General features: G+C 36.5%; 1 protein-coding gene across 1 annotated transcript in view; it reads left to right on the top strand.

Moving 5' to 3' along the window:
* Positions 1-19,499, top strand: part of HOMER1 (homer scaffold protein 1) — a 141,089-nt gene that overhangs the window by 49,361 nt on the left and 72,229 nt on the right. Inside the window, exons 2-4 of the mRNA XM_032156975.2 lie at positions 8,301-8,457; positions 14,520-14,651; positions 18,821-18,913. Coding sequence (XP_032012866.1) covers positions 8,301-8,457; positions 14,520-14,651; positions 18,821-18,913 — 382 coding nt within the window. The remainder of the gene's footprint in view (positions 1-8,300; positions 8,458-14,519; positions 14,652-18,820; positions 18,914-19,499) is intronic.

Genomic DNA, 19,499 nt, shown 5'->3' on the forward strand with positions numbered 1-19,499 from the left:
AGTAGCTGAGACTATAGGCATGTGCCACCACAGCCAGATAATTTTTAAATTTTTTGTAGAGGCGAGGTCTTGCTGTTGGCCAACCTGGTCTGGAACTCGTGGGCTCAAGCGATCCTCCCGCTTTGGCCTCCCAGAGCACTAGGACTACAGAGGTGAGCCACTGTGCCTGGCCAGATCATACAATTAAAAAAAAAATCCTTCCAGAAGTCTCGATACCTCTATTATACAAGGTTACTTTACAATTTTGTATTTGCTATAGAGTAACTTCCAAGTTTTAAAAAACACGCACCTGCTATGTTTTTGGTTCATCACTAGATGGAGTTATTGCAGTGTAATTATGTGTTGGGTAGCCATTAGTAGAAAAACCTTTGCATTCTTCAAAGTTTGTATATGGTTTTTAAAAAAGAACATTGTATGTATAAGCAATCAGCTTATTACACATATCATGGTATAGGGATATACAGTTGGTAGTATGTTAGATTATGCAGTCATAATCTCTGAGCAACATCAAAACAGGTATCTTAATGAGATTTTTCTTAGGGTAGGATGTATGTATGAGGAAAGAGAGGGGGTGGTGAGATTTAAACCAGTTCCCTGATAATCGTGTAGAGTTTCAATTTATATTATTAAGTTGTACAGGATAATTCTTTCTAGGAAATTCCAGTGCTTGAGCTGCCGCATCCAAAGTCATGCTATGCCACTTCATAGTGGCACTGAAACTAAATTTTCCAGCCATTACCTATCAAGTTAAATGGTAATTAGTGTCCGTCTATTCCTGGACTTATCCTTGTCATTCTCATTTTGGCCTGAACAAGTATTGTTCAGCTTCTCTTGCCACTTTAGTCACCCAAAAGCAAGCTGAGGGTAGAATGTTTTTTGTCTTACTTTCCTGTTTACTTCAAATCAAGGAGGATGTTTTTGTTGGGAATTGGATGTACCTTCAGCACCTGTAGTCCTACAGTTAGGCATGTTTGGATTTCTGCTCCTCTCCTACTTTCCCTTATTCCTCTCAGTTGAGTTCCAACCTATTAAAATTGTCATTCTTTGATTCTTTGGCAGTCTTCAAAAATGTCCCCTAAAGCATTGTTTTCCATTGTTAATTGTTATGTAAGTGTAATTTCTTCACAGTGCCATTTTAGAAAGATATTTTAATGCCTATACAAGGTTAAGAAAAATTAAACAATACTTAAAGGATAAGAAAGAGAAGTAATTGCCCCTGTCTTATCCCTTCCTTCGTTGAGCTCCATCCCCAGAGGCAACTACTTTTTAAAAATGTAATTTTTATTTCTTTTAGTGATTGCCTCCATAGCTCTAATAAGCTCTTATATTGCTATTTTTTTAATTAAAAGCTTTGGATTTTAAATCCTATTGCAGAAAGTCAACTAGTAGTGAATTTTTGCCATTTCCACATTTACCTTTCCATTTCTTCCTCTTCCCACCCATCTCAATGCAATTATTCTTACAAATTGCTCTGTTGGTTCTACAATTTTAAATGGGGACCCCAAAATCAAATTGTGTATACTGTGGGGTGGTGTTATGAAGTGAATGAATGGCCAATGTGTAGCTTGTATAGTTCTGAACTGCCACCAATCACAGTATTGGGGGGCATGTTATTGCAGAGTTTATTGTAAGTAAACCTCTTTCCTCAGTTTTCATTTGCATAGTTTTTTAAATGACAACTGTTTGAAACAATTAGCAAACTTATTATCATATAGAAGCCTGGAGATAAGGTGATTTATTGGTTCAGTGACATCATCAAGGAAGCAGAGTCTTTGTTTTTCCATATGCTATTATCAACAGAGAATGTTAGCTTTGTTCTCCGGTATGGGCCCCTCACAGCACTAAGGGTTTCTTTAGGTCCTGATGTCACATGCAAACATGTCGTTTCAGAGAATATTCCTTCTTACCTGTGTACTGTCTGTGAGTGTACCTAGAAGTTTCTAGCAAACTTTTCTTGGTTATTTCTTGGAATTGTTTCAGAGGTCCGTTCCTAACCCAACTTCTGGCAAGAATGGGATTGCCACGATTATCCTTAGTAAAGCTCACAGTCATATGGAAGAGGGTAGAGTATCTGAGGTTTGTTGGGGAGCAGCAAGGAAGAACAGTTGGTAGATAGTCAGCGAACAGAGTCTGCAGCAGAGTCAAATCTCAGTGGAAAATATTACCGGCCTTATTTCTAATACTTCTTAGAATACTTAGAATACTTTCAGGCTACTTTCTTTTGGAAAATTAAAAAGAAAGGAAATTATTTGAAACCGTAACCTTCTTTATAATCTCCTTTGCTACATTAGCCATTTGTACTTACATATTTGAAAAGGACACTTCTAAGCTAGGCATTAAAGGTAGACTAGGAAATGTACAATTTCTCTTCCTTTCCTTGAGTCTGATTGTATTTATTGGACCTATGCCTTTGCACTCTCTTGGGATGAAGATTTACTGGTTAATCATATAATATTTTTGAAAGTATAGACTTCATTGGTAACTTTAAAACAGCATCATCATTGATTTTGAAAAATCAGAGCTATCCAAGTGGTGAATGTTAACTGTCTGCTTTTTTTCTAGACCAAAACTTATGTATCTCCTGGAAAATAGTTTTTTGTTTTGCTCTAGTTTTTTATGATCTTTGTTTCTTTCTTGTTATGCAGATGCCTGAGAGCTAAATGTAGTAATTCTTTGTCAGCTCTAGTGAGTTTGAGTAAGTCTTGTTTTTAAAATAAAATTCTGATTTTATTACTTTTTTCTCAGGGTTATCTTAACATTCTTCAGTTTCCCACATCCATAGTAAGTTTTAGCATCCATCACTGTATGTAGTACTTTTACAGAATTGTAGCTCAAGATGAAGAACTTGAGAATTATTGTTACACCAATTTCCTAGAATTTGTTTATGAATCAACAGAAAAATACTCCAGTAAGCTTTTCTTATATCAGTAAAGTAGTTTAAATTACTTGCTGTTCTGGTTATTGATGTAAGAAGTTACCGAATAGATGGTGCTCTGTGATTAAAGTGTGTGTGTGTGTGTGTGTGTGTGTGTGTGTGTGTGTGTGTGTGGTTTTGCTTCTCTAAGCTAGTTTAAAGCATTTCAGAACAGTTGTGGTTTTCTGTTTTTTTTTTGTTTGTTTGTTTGGTTTTGAGATGGAGTCTCGCTCTGTCGCCCAGGCTGGGGTGCAGTGGCGTGATCTTGGCTCACTGCAACCTCTGTCTCCTGGGTTCAAGTGATTCTCCTGCCGCAGCCTCCCGAGTAGCTGGGATTACAGGCATGCGACACCGTGCCTGGCTAATTTTTGTATTTTTAGTAGAGATGGGGTTTTACCATGTTGCCCAGGCTGGTCTCGAACTCCTGACCTGAAGTGATGAATCCACCTCAGCCTCGCAAACTGCTGGGATTACAGGCGTGAGCCACTGCGCCTGGCATGGATCTATTTGTCTTTAAAATTGATTTTTAGAGCAATTTTTTAAGAATAATTTTTAGTTTCTTAGAAGAGTTACTTTGAGTGTTCTTAACAAGTACCCGTTTAAGAAATAATACTGTAGTCATTACCGAATAAGGCTTGAATTTTATATTATAAATATAATTAGTAATATCAGTAAAGATGGTAAACTATCTAGACCAACTTTCAGTGAGATATTTACCTCAGAATTTGTCTTTTGATTCTCACATTATAGCCATAAATATAAATCCTAGGAGATGTAAATCTATTACATGAAAGAGTTCTGAGGTCGAATAATTTGCCAGATGCTGGATTATTTGGGGTTAGATTGGTTTCGTTACTGCAGAACTTCTCAGAACCTTTAACATACTAATGTACATTATAAATATTTTAGAATATAACACAGTGTTTGCGAAACTTGTTTAAACATGGACCATTCATTTCTCAGACTGTTGTTCAATATAAACACACTTTGGGAAATGCTGGTATTTGATCCAGTTAGTATTTGTGTGAATTGTTGTAAAGAAAGCAGTGTCTAACCTTTATTTATGAGTGCTATACAGTTTATGAAAAGATATTAACTTTAATGCCTGGACACTTGGTAATTTCAAATGTATTACAGGTCTTTTGAAGAGATTAAGAGCTAGATTTTTAAGATGGCTTTTTAAGAGTTCAGGTATATGTAAATCTCTTAAAGATTTTAGATATAGCTTCTCTACTGCTTCTTCTACAGCTTTTTTCTAAATGAAATTTATGGACATGCTTAGTATTGAAACATACCCATCATAAAATCTGGTGATTCCCCAAACTCTGCATGCCAGCCTGGTTTTCTCTGAGCTCCAAACGAGTGTTTTTAAGTTCCTGACCCAAGAGTTCTACATCCAAACCCTGTAGGCATCTGAACTCCTTCAAAACTGACTTCATCTTCCCCTTCCACTTCCCCAGTCTTAGACTTTACGTTCTGTGTCCCATCCTTGCTAGTGGCACTGTTTTCTTTTCAGTTACCCAAACTAGAAACCCAGGAGACTCAGATTCCTTCTTTGTCTTATACATCAGGAGTTCTCAACCTTGGCACAATTAACATTTTGAGCTGGAAAATTCTTTGTTGTGGAAAGCTGTCTTGTGCATTGTAGATGTTTAGCAGCATCCCTGGATGCTACCCACTAGATGCCAATAGCAGTTTCCCTCATTGTGACAGCCAAAAATGTGTCCAGACATTGTGAAATGTCCCAAGGAACAAATCACCCCAGTTTGAGAACCACTGCCCTATATCCAATCTATTACTTATCTACTGATACTACTTCCTAAATTTACCTTTAATCCCTTATCACGTCTTCATCCTGTTCCCTAAACTGCTATCCACTTTGTTAATATTTGTGATTCTTTAGTAAGGTTCTGACTAGTCTCCCTGTGTCCAGTGTTTCTCTCCAACCCACCTCCTTTTTATTGCTGCCAAATTTTATGCATGTATATGAGAAGGTCTGGCTCTGTCACCCAAATTGGAGTGCAGTGGCATGATCTTGGCTCACTGCAACCTCTGCCTCCCACCCCAGCCTCCCAAGTAGCTGGGACTACAGGTGTACACCACCACGCCAGACTAATTTTGGTTTTGTCATGTTGCCTGAGCTGATCTCAAACTTGTGAGCTCAAGTGATCAGCCCAGCTTGGCCTCCCAGAGCACTGGGATTACAGGTGTGAGCCACCGCACGTGACCCAGATTTATCTTTCTAAAATGCAAAGCTGGAGCTGAGCTAGGTGGCTTACTCCTGTAATCCTAGCAACTCGGGAAGCTGAGGTGGGAGGATTGCTTGAGTCCAAGACTTCAAGACCAGCCTGGGCAATATAGTGAGAACCTATCTGTTAAAAAAAAAAAAAAGAAAAAGAAAAGAAAAACTATTTCCTGTTTATAATCTCTCAGTAGCTTTCAGTAGACACCCTCATGAATTGTCTTCTCTCTTTTTTCATTCTCTATTTTTTCATTCTAGCCTCATTCTTCAAAGGCACTCATACTTACATGTACTCAGGTTCTTGCTACACAATGTACTTGGCCCTCCTCCCACTGTGCAACAGTTTGTTTCAAACTCTATTTAGGCATCTGTTTTCTATCATAGCTGTCAGTTACTTATTTTTAGGGAATCTATCGTAGTGAAGAGCATTTTGTTTTTAACATATCCATATTTTCTCACCAAATTGAATTTTTCAAGGGCAGGGACCATCTGGATCCTACATCTTGGCATATAATAGATATTCAATAAAAGTTTGAATCATTTATTAGTATGCCCTGTCAGATGCAGTAACATCCTCATTACTTCTAGGAATTCTGTTCCCTGGATCTGTGGTGAAAATTATTTCCCTAGTCTTTATCATATAGACTTTGAAGTACAGGCTTTTGACCATAGCAATCTTAAACTATAATTTTCTTTAAAAAACCAGCTATTCAGAAGAGAATTAAAGAAAGCTGTGTACTTAGTTGATATTCAAATGGCATTTGCTTATACGATAGCTAGCTTAAAGATTTTTATTCTGAAAGGAACTAAATTGTGTGGATTAATTAAATGTATGACTCAATATGATGTAGAAAGTCTTTACCATACTGAAAACATTGCATTTCCATTGAGTAAGGATTTGTTGATTGCTTGTAGAAAGCTTGCAAAAGCAACATTATTATCTTAATAACTAATTTACTATTTTAGAAAATATGTTTATTAGAACACATTCTTATAATCACCAACTTGTGTTATTTAGGTGAATTTAGGAAATTTAACCCCTACCAAATGAAAACAACAAAAAAATCAAGTAATCGAGTTAGTAAAGAATAGTGTCCTACCTCCCTTCCTTATGTGCCTTAATAGAGTTGTGTATGATTAGATGTCCCTGTGACTTGTAACTAGCCACTCTTAGCCTGACCAACAATACTTTTACCTCAAACTTTAATTAGAAGGTGAAAAAAGAAAAATAGGGGTTGCAGGGCTTTTGGAAGATAACCCAAGCTTATAGCACCAGCCTCACTGAAAGTCAATTGTTGAGTGTGGGGAAAGAGGGAATGAATAAGACGTATTCCCAATTCAGAGTTCATCATCCTGGTATAGTGCTTTGCCAGATTGTTAATAATTATTAAATGAATCCATATATAATGGCAGTTAAACAAGTAATGGCTCCACTTCATTTTTTAGGGAGTGGCACAAAATATATCACTTTCTTTTAAGAGAGATTCTTTAATAAGAAAAGTCGTATAGGAGTTTTTCCAGAAATAAAACTAGGAAAGAGCCAGGTTACCTACAGGGAAGGTACCTCCCTTTCACACCAACTCTCTAAGGGTTGAAATGGATATAGGAGTCACCCAACCTCTTATTAACCTATAGAGCCATTTTGCCGTGGACTCAGATTTGCCTTGCCGTTTTTCTAATTTTTCTCCTCTCCATATTTACCCTTCCTTTCTTCAAATTTAAAATTTTAGAAATTTTAAAATTCTTCATAATTTTAAAATTAATTTACTTAATATTAAATATTACCAATTAAAATTTTCTTTATGACCTTGAACTGCTTTAGAAAAGAAAGATGTGTAGTGAAATGAAATAAATGAGTTTTATTTGGGCTCTTAAAAAAACAAGCTTGATAAATGCTGTTTCCAAGATAATTTTTACTCAGAACTTGGAAATTTTTGAATTACGATACTTCTATTATATATGGATCATCTTATGCTTGTTGTTCATACTGTATAGAATTCTGTAATGATATTTTAAATAAGCATTTTTTATTAGTTTTTGTTCTTTGTAATTTAAAAAATCTGTATCTTTAAGGTCCTCCTTGATCTAAGTAAGAGATATTTGTGGTTTCAGCAACTTTGTTTTCCATAGACTTTTAAGTATAGTAGCGATTATAGTGAATGTATGTTTTCCCAGTAAGTTCTTTACCTATTCCCAGATTATTCTGGGTTTTAAATGGGTAAAATGTGTTTAAATGGGTTTTAAATGTGGTTTTAAGTGGGTAAAAATATTAACCTCGTAAGAGTCAAATATAAGATACTTGTATTTTAGCAGAGCATAGTTTATTCTCATTATTCACATCTTCCATGAAGGTGCCAGCAACACTAAGTTAGCAAATACTGTACTGAACCATTGCTCTTAGGGAAAAATACTGTGTCACGTTCCTACAAGCCTCTGCTCAAGACATTTTTGTCAACTAATTAGTACATAACCATGTTTTATGTGTGTTTCTACTTAAAGACACCTTGCTTAATATATATTGTTAATGCATTAACATTGAACTGATGGCCAACAGCACTGTAACTCATGCCTCAGTGAAACTTATCTAACACATATTTTCTCCACATCACAGCCTTCTTGCACCTAGGAACAGCTAGCATCTGGGAACACTTCAGCATGATGCTTATGGGCCATTTTACACAGTAAAAGCACCAACAAAGTGTGAAATGTGAAAAACATGGTGCTAAATAGACCATAAAAAGGACACTTGTAAATGTAGTATGAGAGCTGAAACAAGAAGGCAGTGTCACTTTGTTCAGCTTCAGATGGAAATGTGCCATGTCAGGTGATGCATGGTTTTGCACTGCCCTGTGTGTATCTGTGAAAGACTAAGAATGTGCCGCAGTATTGATTTGGCAGTTACAGATAAATTTTAGTGAGTAGGTGAATTCACATGTACAGACTCTTCAAATAATGAGGATTGACTGTAATTGTTTTTAGAAACCTTATGACTGAATACTTAGAATATGCAAATTTGAAAGTTTCTCTTTCAGGTATGTGGAAATTGTTGATTAAGCAGAATCATCCTTGCAGTTTTCATGTTCTCTTGTCTAGTGAAATAAAACTGGCTGCTTTCAGTCCATCATTTTCTTTTCTGCCCTGCAGGGAACAACCTATCTTCAGCACTCGAGCTCATGTCTTCCAAATTGACCCAAACACAAAGAAGAACTGGGTACCCACCAGCAAGCATGCAGTTACTGTGTCTTATTTCTATGACAGCACAAGAAATGTGTATAGGATAATCAGTTTAGATGGCTCAAAGGTAAGCTACGTTTACTTTGAATGATTTGGCTGTTTTTGCTTTTTTCAGTATGACATTTTAGTTTTATTCAGAAGATTTTATCTTCATTAATATAAAATGTTTCCTTTTGAGTTTTTAAAACTTTTAAGAAACAAAACTGATTATTAAGGTAGCAACATGTTTTGTCCACTAAATTACTTTGACTAATGACTTTATTACATCATTACATGCCAAAATATTCTACAAATTTGAGGTCATTCCATTTATTTAATGTTCATTGCATATCTGTTATGTGTCAGGCATTATGCCAGGTACTAGCAATATAGTGGTGGACAGAATAGACATAGTCTAGAATTCTAGGAACTCTAGTTCTTTTCAAATATACTGCTATAGACTAGTAGCAGTTTAAAGTCCCTATATCTTATGAAGTTCGTCAGTGTCAATACTAAAGCTGACATTTCTTCTCTGAAGAGAAGTAGAAGGACAAAACCTATATTATTTTTAGGAGAGGCAGATAGTGTAACAGGAGCAAGGACTGCCTGGGTTCAGATCTCAACTCCACCATCTACTGAGTGTTTTGTCTTTGGGCAGATTACTTCTCTGAGCCTCATTGTTCTCAACTCAGTACTGGTAGTTGTAAGGATTAAATGAGTTAATATCTGCAAAGCACTTAAATCAGTGCTTAGAGGACAGTGTGCCCTTCAGAAGGGTTGGCGGGGAGGGGGGAATCCCTTTTTTTTTTTTTTTTTGAGACGGAGTCTTGCTCTGTCACCCAGCCTGGAGTACAGCAGTGCAATCTCAGCTCACTGCAACCTCTGCCTCTCAGGTTCAAGTGATTTTCCTGCCTCAGCCTCCCCAGTAGCTGGGATTACAGGCGTGCACCACCATTCCTGGATAATTTTTGTATTTTTAATAGAGACAGGGCTTCACCATGTTGGCCAGGCTGGTCTTGAACTCCTCACCTCGTGATCTGCCTGCCTCAGCCTCCCGAAGTGCTGGGATTACATGCATGAGCCACCGCTCCCGGACAGGGGATCCTTTTATCATCAATGAACTTCATGGAACTCACTTAGAGAAAGAAACTCCAAAGAAAAATCAGACTCTTAAGATTCTAGATTTAAAGTGTGTAGGAAGATGAGGTCTTCAGTTTCTTAAAGCCATGAGGCTTTTCCACTTCCAGGAATTTTAGCAATTAAGTGAAGGGGTTAAGCGCACACACTGTAGAGCCAGACTGACTGGTTTGAATTTTTGTTTCTACCACCTGCTTGCCATCTATATTAGTCCATTCTCATACTTCTATGAAGAAATACCTGAGACTGGGTAATTTATAAAGGAAAGAGGTTTAATTGACTCACAGTTCCACATGGCTGGGGAAGCCTCAGGAAACTTACAATCGTGGCAGAAGGTACGTCTTCACAGGGCGGCAGGAGAGAGAATGAGAGCAAGCAGGGGAAATGCCAGACGCATATAAACCATCAGATCTTGTGAGACTCACTATCACAAGAACAGCATGGGGGAAACTGCCCCCCATGATTCAATTACGTCCACCTGGTTCCACCCTTGACACATGGGGATTACAATTCAAGGTGAGATTTGGATGGGGTCACAGAGCCAAACTGTATCACCATCTGATCTTGAGCAAAGTATTTAGCTTCTGCATGCAGGGCTGGGCACTGAGGTTTGTGCCTGTAATTCTAGCACTTTGGGAGGCCGAGGCATGAGGATCACTTGACACCAGGAGTTTGAGACCAGCCTGGGTAACACAGTGAGATCCCATCTCAAAAAAAAAACATAAAAATTAGCCAGGTGTATTGGTGCATGCCTGTAGTCCTAGCTACTTAGGAGATTGGGGCTGGAGCTAAGGAGGTCAAAGCTGCAGTGAGCTATGATTATATCCAGAGAGAGACCCTGTCTCTTAAGGGGAAAAAAAAAATTTTCTGTATGCCTCAGTTTTCTCATCTGTAAAAAGGAATGAATAAAAATACCTGCATCATTACACCATAGGGTTGTGAAGAGTAAGTAAATTTAGGCAAAAGCACAGTGTATATAGTAATCACTGTACAAACACTCACTGCTATTGTTGTTAATACTATTATCAGGTGATTATTGCCTAGTGTTTTGTGGGGAATAAAAGATAATTTAATGCTAAACTTTTTGTCTGTTTTTTCTGTGTACTCATTCCTTATCTCCTTAACTAGGTTAACTAGATTATATGACCCCAAAGGCTATTTGCACTTTGTGTCTTATACATAAGTAACTAATATGTATTTACTTGAATAATTGATACTTTCATTTTTACTTGGAGGATTTAAAGGACTTAAGAAATAGAAATAGCTCATTTCTGTGAAGCTTTATTTAGTGAAGAATAATTTTGTCATATTTTGTAACTGGTTTAGTGAAGTTTGACAGATACTAGATATTATAACCTGAGACTCTAGAGTGTTTATTTCTTTTCCCTTGTTTGAACCTTGAATTCTCTGTAATCTGTTTTGTTTTTGGTCTCAAACAACAGATAACATGCCTCCTTTATTAGAAAGGAGGGTTAACAGAGATAACAGAAAAGATAACAATCCTCCTTTATTAGAAAGGAGGGTTAAATGTTGTGTACCAAAAAAGGTCAACTGAATAGTCCCATGTCCAAGAAAAGAAACCATATGGAAGTGATTAAATAGATTTCATTTGCTAACTTCACTTTCACCAGATTAAAATACTTTGAGTTATTTTAAAGGAAGGAATTTTAGTGATGAACACATAATCCTCATGTGTTCTTCCCACTGAAGCAATATGAAATGTTGCTCTTGCATTTTTCCATTTCTGAATATACGTTGCTGTTTGTAATTATTAGAATCATAAATGTCTTTTGAAAAGCTTTTTGTATTTTTTTTTTTTGAGACGGAGTCTTGCTCTGTCGCCCAGGCTGGAGTGCAGTGGCTCAATCTCGGCTCCCTGCAAGCTCCACCTCTTGGGTTCACGCCATTCTCCTGCCTCAGCCTCTCTGAGTAGCTGGGACTACAGGCGCCCGCCACCACACCCGGCTAATTTTTTTTTTGTAGTTTTAGTAGAGACGGGGTTTCACCGTGGTCTCTATCTCCTGACCTTGTGATCCACCCGCCTTGGCCTCCCAAAGTGCTGGGATTACAAGCGTGAGCCACCGCGCCCGGCCACTTTTTGTATTTTTTTTAACAAAATCTATCTTCTGTAGCAGAGTTATATTTTCTATCACATTTTCCATTTTCTAATTACTTTTCTAAACTGATGCTATTAACTGCTGCAGTTCCTACAGGAGTGGTTGTTTTTTAAGTCAGCAGTAGTGGTTTATTTGACTCAGCTAAACAAGTGTTTTCTCCATCCTCCATCTCACCCCCGACTTCTGCTCTTCATGATTGAGTTGGAAACCCCTTAGGTGTCCTGCCTAGAAAATGTGCACTTGTTCTCACTTAGAGCCTCTACTGTGCATATGAAGTTTGCTTTAAGGTTTTCTGATTATGCTACAGAGACCTCAGCATGGTCAAGGGCCAGGATCAGGGCACTGTGTGATCCGTACATGAGGTAGTAATGACGGTGTATTTCTATCTCTTTTCCTTAAAAGGACTAGAACTCCAGGGTTGGGAGACATATTTATTTTCAGAACTAAAATTTTTCTTTTAAATGCATTCTACTCAAAGAAGCTAAGAAATAAAGCTTTTTAAAAGTGTGGGATCATCTATCATTTTAAGGTTTTCTTCATTAAAGAACAAGTAATACAGAGACAAGGAACGGTTCAGAATGGAGATTAAAATAAAACTAGTAAAAGTGGAAGGAAGTTAATTTGAAATAGTTAAAATGAGGGGGCTTAGTGACCAAATACCAGCACATTGGTCAGTTTTCTTAGATGCCTATAAAACCTGTTGTTGACTCACTTTCGAGTTATTAGGGTCATGTATAAAATGCCCTTGTCTGTTAGAAAACACAGAGATCCCAGTGCAGATGTGCCCTCCTCAGGACCAGCAAATCTAAGGCAGTGCCTACCAGTCTTGATTTCTTGCCTTTTACTCTGTCACATCCTGGTCTTTACAGTACTTACTACTCGCTGAAATTACATTGGTCAGCTATTTATTTACTTGTATGTTTACTGACTCCTCTTATTCTAGACTGTAATTTGCAATTATATTGCCCCTCTTATTGTTGTGTCTCAAATTTTTAGAACTGTGCTTGGCATTTAAAAGGTACTCAAAGTTGAATAAACGAATGATTCCTTACCATTTGTTAATTAATTCTTTCCTATTTAGTCTTTCATTTGATGACTTCATTTGATGCTGTTCAAGTTAGAGCAGTTATTAGCCACATTTTACACATCCCAAATGACATGCTAAGAAAAGCAGTTTTTGAACTGAAGGGTAAGGAAACTGTATAAGTATGAATATGTAAATTTTGTCTGAGGTAAAAACACTTAATTGAGGATAAGGGCTCTCATATAATAACAGTGGACACATCTTCTGTCTGAGACAAAGGAAGGGACCACTCTGTTTTACTGTTTTTTTTTTTTTTTTAGTAGGACAGGTGTCATACATTCATTTTTATGACTTCTCCAATACCTACATAGCTCTTAAATATTTACTTTTATACTGTTGTTCACATGGTAAACAAATTTAGTTTTGTTGAGAAAATGCTCACATGGTAATCAAATTTAGTTCAGAAAATGCTTGATGTATCATTCCACATTTAAGAGTTCAGGAGATGACTGCTTATGGATTTGCTAACATCTATCTATTACTATTGGAATCACTTTCTAATCTTAAATTTGGAGTGCATTAGACTAAAAAAAGATTCCTCACTTTTATGGTATTAGCAGAGAGAATGAGTTAATATTTTATGATAGTTGAAATGTATTATGGTGATCACCAAAGTTAGTATTTAGTAACATGCTGACATACTAGTTTTCTAAGAAATTATGTGTGAAACAAAAATGATAGCAATTCTCAACATCATGAATCTATGCCACTTTATGAGAAAAGAAATGAGTGTACAGTTGACTCATGACACTGGTTTAAATTATGCAGGTTCACTTATATGTGGATCGAAATACAGTATTTGTAGGATGTGAAAACCAAGTATTAGAGGGTTGACCTCATATATGCAGGTTCTGCAGTGCTGACTAAGGGACTTGAGTATGCATGGGTTTTGGTATACACTTGGGTCCTGGAACCAATCTCCCAAGTCTAGCAAGGAACACCTCTATATTTAGAGGTTTGTTTTTTCCTTGAGTAAAGGGAAAAAGTACTAAACAATTGCAAGTCTTTTCTGTATCATAATGTATTTCAGGTAAATCAGCTTGAAGAAAACTCAATTATGGATTTTAGAAAATCAGTGTTGGCCGGGCGCAGTGGCTTATGCCTGTAATCCCACACTTTGGGAAGCTGAGGTGGGCAGATCATGAGATCAGGAGATCGAGACCATCCTGGCTAACATGGTGAAACCCCGTCTCTACTAAAAAAATACAAAAAAATTAGCTGGGCATGGTGGTGGGTGCCTGTAGTCCCAGCTACTCAGGAGGCTGAGGCAGGAGAATGGCGTGAACCTGGGAGTTGGAGCTTGCAGTGAGCCAAGATCGCGCCACTGCACTCCAGCCTGGGCGACAGAGCAAGACTGCATCTAAAAAAAAAAAAAAAAAAAGAAAATCAGTGTCATATTTTCTATGTATATTTTCATTTTTGAAAGATTCTTTGGAGGGTGGTACCCTACTTTTAAATAAACCACTATTAAGGCCTACCTTCTTCTAGTGATTATCATCCAAAATTAATAAAAAACATTCAAAAGGAAAAAACTGACCACATTAAAAACTCTTTGACATTTTTTGGATCATAGGTAAACTTATTTGAGTGTAAAATGTTGAAATTTTTGATAGTGTCATCATATTTATATTTTAGTTAACATATTTCCACACTATCACTTATAATGCCAGAAACTATTTCTGTAACTATCTTTATATATTTAATGTTGTGGCTTATTGATAATCTTAAGCTTTTATGTAAGTGAATGGTTTTGTATTTAAATGCCTGTTTGCTGATTTTTTGCTGGTTACTCATACTTGCTTTATTTTTTAGGCAATAATAAATAGTACCATCACCCCAAACATGACATTTACTAAAACATCCCAGAAGTTTGGCCAGTGGGCTGATAGCCGGGCAAACACTGTTTATGGATTGGGATTCTCCTCTGAGCATCATCTTTCGAAAGTGAGTTAAATCATAAAATTTGAATGAAAATCTTTATCTTCAAGTCATATATCTTAAATATATAATACCAAATGGAGAGTATAAAATATAGGAGAAATTTAATATTCTCAAAACAACAGTAGTGACTTCAGAGCAAGAAGCAAGAGATCATTAGATTCTACTGTCACTTGGAAAATGTGTTGTACACATTAAAAACAGTCACCATTGGTTGAGAAGGATTTATGTGGTTAATTGTCTGTGTGATAGGAATTAAAAGGTGGGGATTATCACTTCAGAATTGATTTTTGTCAGAGATTAGTACCCTCAATTGGAGATGGTCTGCAAGATAGGCAGATACCAAGCTCTTTTGAATTGTGAAAACTCAAGCTGACAGTGATATAGATTTCAGCATTTTGATGTGACAGCAGGTACGTATAAATCACTGTGTTTAGGGGAAATTGTGCTTTATCTAGATGTAGAATACTCCGAGCTCTGATGCAGTGCAGACTGAGATACTATAGACATCATGAGGAATTTTTAGATAATACTCACCATGTGACCAGAAAGGCCAATAAAATGCAAAGCATCACCAGGCTAAATATTGGAAATAAGACAGTTCTCCTGTCAATAAGCAAAAGCCTTGTAATGTTTATACCAGCAGCACCTTGGGTTCTTGTGGATGTTACACAGAAAAGAATATATAAGAAAATACAATCTCAGTATACTAAGTGATCAAAGAAAAAAGTAAAACTCACTTTTCTCTTCAGAGCTTGTGCCTGCCAGACCTAAAGATTTATTCTTAGGCCGGGCGCAGTGGCTCACGCTTGTAATCCCAGCACTTTGGGAGGCCGAGGCGGGCGGATCACGAGGTCAGCAGATCGAGACCCCGGTGAAACCCCGTCTCTACTAAAAATACAAAAAAAAAAATTAGCCGGGCGTGGTGGCGAGCGCCTGTAGTCCCAGCTACTCGGAGAGGCTGAGGCAGGAGAATGGCGTGAACCTGGGAGGCAGAGCTTGCAGTGAGCCGAGATTGCGCCACTGCACTCCAGCCTGGGTGGCAGAGTGAGACTCCGTCTCAAAAAAAAAAAAGATTGATTCTTAAAACCTCTGTTTGAAGCATTCAGTTAAAAGAATAACCACATATTTTAAATACTTTACATGTGACTTGGTATATGCAGGATCTGATACTAAAACTCAGGCTAGAGAGTTGAAATTATTCAAGTGCAGAGAAATCAGGCTCTTGTAGATATACACTGTTTATACTTACATTAAATTTTAAGCTGTTTACAGAAATTATTCTGTATTCAAATTCTTAAACTGGGTTCTTTTTAGAAATGTTACACTTTTGTGAATATATATTGAATATTTTATTTTCTTCTAATTATAAACATTTCTTAACACTGTTTTCAAGTGTTTTTGTTATCTTTTGGATATGAATTATAGTTTAAATCTGAATTTTAAGGCTATTTTAACTTTTGCCTTGGTGATTATAAATCATTTTCTGTAGGATGATTAAAACAAATATTAAGGCTGGGTACAGTGGCTCATGCCTTTAATCCCAGCACTTTGAGAGGCCAAGGAGGGCAGATTACTTGAGGCCAGGAGTTCGAGACCAGCCTAGTCAACATGGCAAAATCCCGTTTCTACTAAAAATACAAAAAAATTAGCTGGGTGTGGTGTCACACACCTGTAGTCCCAGCTACTTGGGAGGCTGAGACACGAGAGTCATTTGAACCCAGGAGGCAGAGGCTGCAGTGAGCCAAGATTGCGACACTGCACTCTAGCCTAGGTGACAGAGCAAGACTCTGTCTCAAAAAACAACAACAACAAACAAATATTATCATTTTGGTTTCTCTTGTACACATCTTATTCTTTAAATGTATTTCTTGAACTGTGGTAAAGATAAGAGTTTTACATTCAAAGTATCTCAGCATAACTAGGATACAGGTTTAAAGCCGTCATTATCACAACTAAACAGTTCTGTTGAGAAGTTATATGTTTATTCTAATACTTTTGCCATCATTCAGAACCTTTTTAGAACTTGGTGTTGTTTTTTTTTATTATTGCCTATTAAAGACTATAGCAAATAAAAAATCTATAAATGTATCTTGCTGAATTTCTTAACTTGACAATACAAGAACTAAATCGTGGATTATTTTCTCAAATAAACTTGCCTTAAATGCTTTTGGGGCTAAGTAATTTTGTCTGTAAATTAAGTTCTTCACTACATCTTTCAAGTTACTGAGCAGCTAGCTAATGTAAAGGAATAGTTTATTAACTTCTGTCAGTTCTACTCTTTTCCCTTGTTTGAACTTTTCTCTGAGAATGGCTTTTTTTTTTTTTTTTTTTTTCAATTTTTTTCTTCTTTAAAGTTAGCATATGCTTTTGACCAGCCTTACTGGTGGTAAATCTCCTAGTATTTAAGGGTGGGTTGAATATTGGGAAACAGCTCTTAAGCTCTTCGAGCCAATTCTAGCTTATATCCTCACAGAACTTGGCTCCAAGAGCTTCAGATCAGTCTCTTCAGAATGTTTTGATCCAAAGATGACAAAATCATAATTTATTTTTCAGGCTACCTTGTAGACTAATTTTGGTGTTTTGCAGACTGTAGGAGGCTCAAAGGAGTTTATAATATTTTACATAAACAAAGCAAGTACATAAATATTCTAGCTTGTTTTATCAGTTAAAAGCCATGAGTAAGTCAAAACATTATAAGGGTTTGGAGAAGGCAATTCTAGACAAAGACATTTCAAAATAAGGGAAAGTACCATCGTTGAAAAAACATGTGTGGTCTCTTAAGGTTGAATGGTATGAACAAAATTCCAGTTATGCTTGGATTGTTAGAGTGCTTACTAGGTTGTATTTTGTTATCATGGGAAATCTAAGCTGTCACTTTTTTCTTTTGCTGAAAACTAAGGATATACAAATTAGCAATAGTGTAGATTTTTACGAAGTTGAGAAGGCTTTTAAACATTAACTATTATGGAATGTTCAATTAGTGTAAGAAAAACCTTGTATACTATTTCAGATTACATAAAGAGAAGTTTTGTTTTGATTTCATTTCCACCAATGTGAGTGAGACCCTTGTAGCTTTGTATTCAGATGTTGTACTGTTTGGAGATACTCTGTTCAATTAGAGAAGTATAGTAGCACAAATTCACTTTCCTGAGATACACATTATAGGTAGCAGTGACAAGGTTTAAGGTAAGAAGGAAAAGTTGTGATAATGACGGCTTTAATTTTGACCCTCCTCCATCTCTCCTAGATTAGAGTATCACAGGCCTTTCCTTCCAAAATTTTTCTTCCCAAGATGGAAATGAAATCAGAGTTGGTTTATGAGGGTTTGAGAAAGGAACTATAATTTCATGTTTTAATTACCAACTCTAACAGATATTTTAAGTTGCATAGGGATTTGGGGTTTTTAAATGTAGCTATTATGTAGTCTTAACTTATTCTCACTGATAATAGTGATAGACTAGCTTCCACTTCCAAAACATAAACAGATATTCTTTGTGGCCAGGATGTTTTATAGTTTCCTATGAGTTCCTAAGAACTAGCATTTCATGTACAATAATTTTTGTTTTGAAACTGTTATCCATCTTAAAGACCGTTGAGTATTATTCCTTTCTGCTGCTGTACATGAGCTATTTAGGAATCGTCGGAAATAAATTTTTAGTTATGTCAGTTAGTGAAAATAGTAAATATTTCTATTTGTATTACTGAAAATAAAGTGCATTGTGTATTATGAGAGTTTATATTTTAGTAAAATTTAAAAGCATTTTCTAAATACCGTGATGTTTACAAGTGGATACTTGTGAAATTCAGTTTTCTCAATGATAAACATAGCACGGTATGCTTATGTTTACTGATTCTTTCCCCTACCTTGGTCTTAGTAAATTATTTCTGAACAACCAGGAGTCCTTTAGGTAAGCTAGCTGACTCTGAAGTCTAACTTAGATATATCTTGATGTTTTGAATAAGATTTGTCAAAATACTTCATAGTGCACAGACAAATGTTTGGAATTAGGTTTCATTTCCTGTCATTTTCATATTAGAAGCTATAATTGGTTTGGAGGCTATATTGCTTGTGTAGAGTCAGTTATTCAGAAAATGAATAATTTTACTAAGGTAAAAGTGGGCACTGTGACCTATTTTTATTTGGTTAATGTATGTAGTCTTTATACATTCAGTTTGCAGAAAAGTTTCAGGAATTTAAAGAAGCTGCTCGACTAGCAAAGGAAAAATCACAAGAGAAGATGGAACTTACCAGTACACCTTCACAGGTGGGTATATAATTTCTATTCTTAATTATGAACCTTGTTCATTTCAGATAGTATCCTTCATGCCAGAATTAAATCTCCAAAGTACACATAGAAATGCACCCTTTAGTGTGGTGGCTCACGCCTGTAATCCCAGGACTTTGATAGGCTTAGGTGGGAGGATTAATTGAGCCCAGGAGTTCAAGATCAGCCTGAGCAACATAGGGAGACCTCATCTCTACAAATTAAAAAGAAAAAAAAAAAAAAAAAAAAAATTAGCCAAGTGTGGTGGTGCAAGCCTGTGGTCTTAGCTACTTGGGAAGCTGAGGTAGGAGGATCACTTGACTGAGAGGTCGAGGCTGCAGTGAGCTATAATTGTGCCACTGTGCTCCAGCCTGGGCAACAGCAAGACCCTGTCTCAAAAAGAAAAAGAGAGAGAGAGAAATGCACCCTTTACTTAATTTGTACTGGTGGAAAAAGGTTTTTCTATATGCCAATGCCTACAAGAATATTTTTAATCAAAATTTCAGTTTAGTAATTCAATTCAAATTATTTAATGTGCTTTTAACTTAGCAAAAATACATAAAGATCATGTGATAGTCAAATGTAA

Source organism: Hylobates moloch, unplaced genomic scaffold (assembly GCF_009828535.3).
Source record: "Hylobates moloch isolate HMO894 unplaced genomic scaffold, HMol_V3 SCAFFOLD_6, whole genome shotgun sequence".
In the NCBI taxonomy this organism is placed as follows: domain Eukaryota; kingdom Metazoa; phylum Chordata; class Mammalia; order Primates; family Hylobatidae; genus Hylobates; species Hylobates moloch.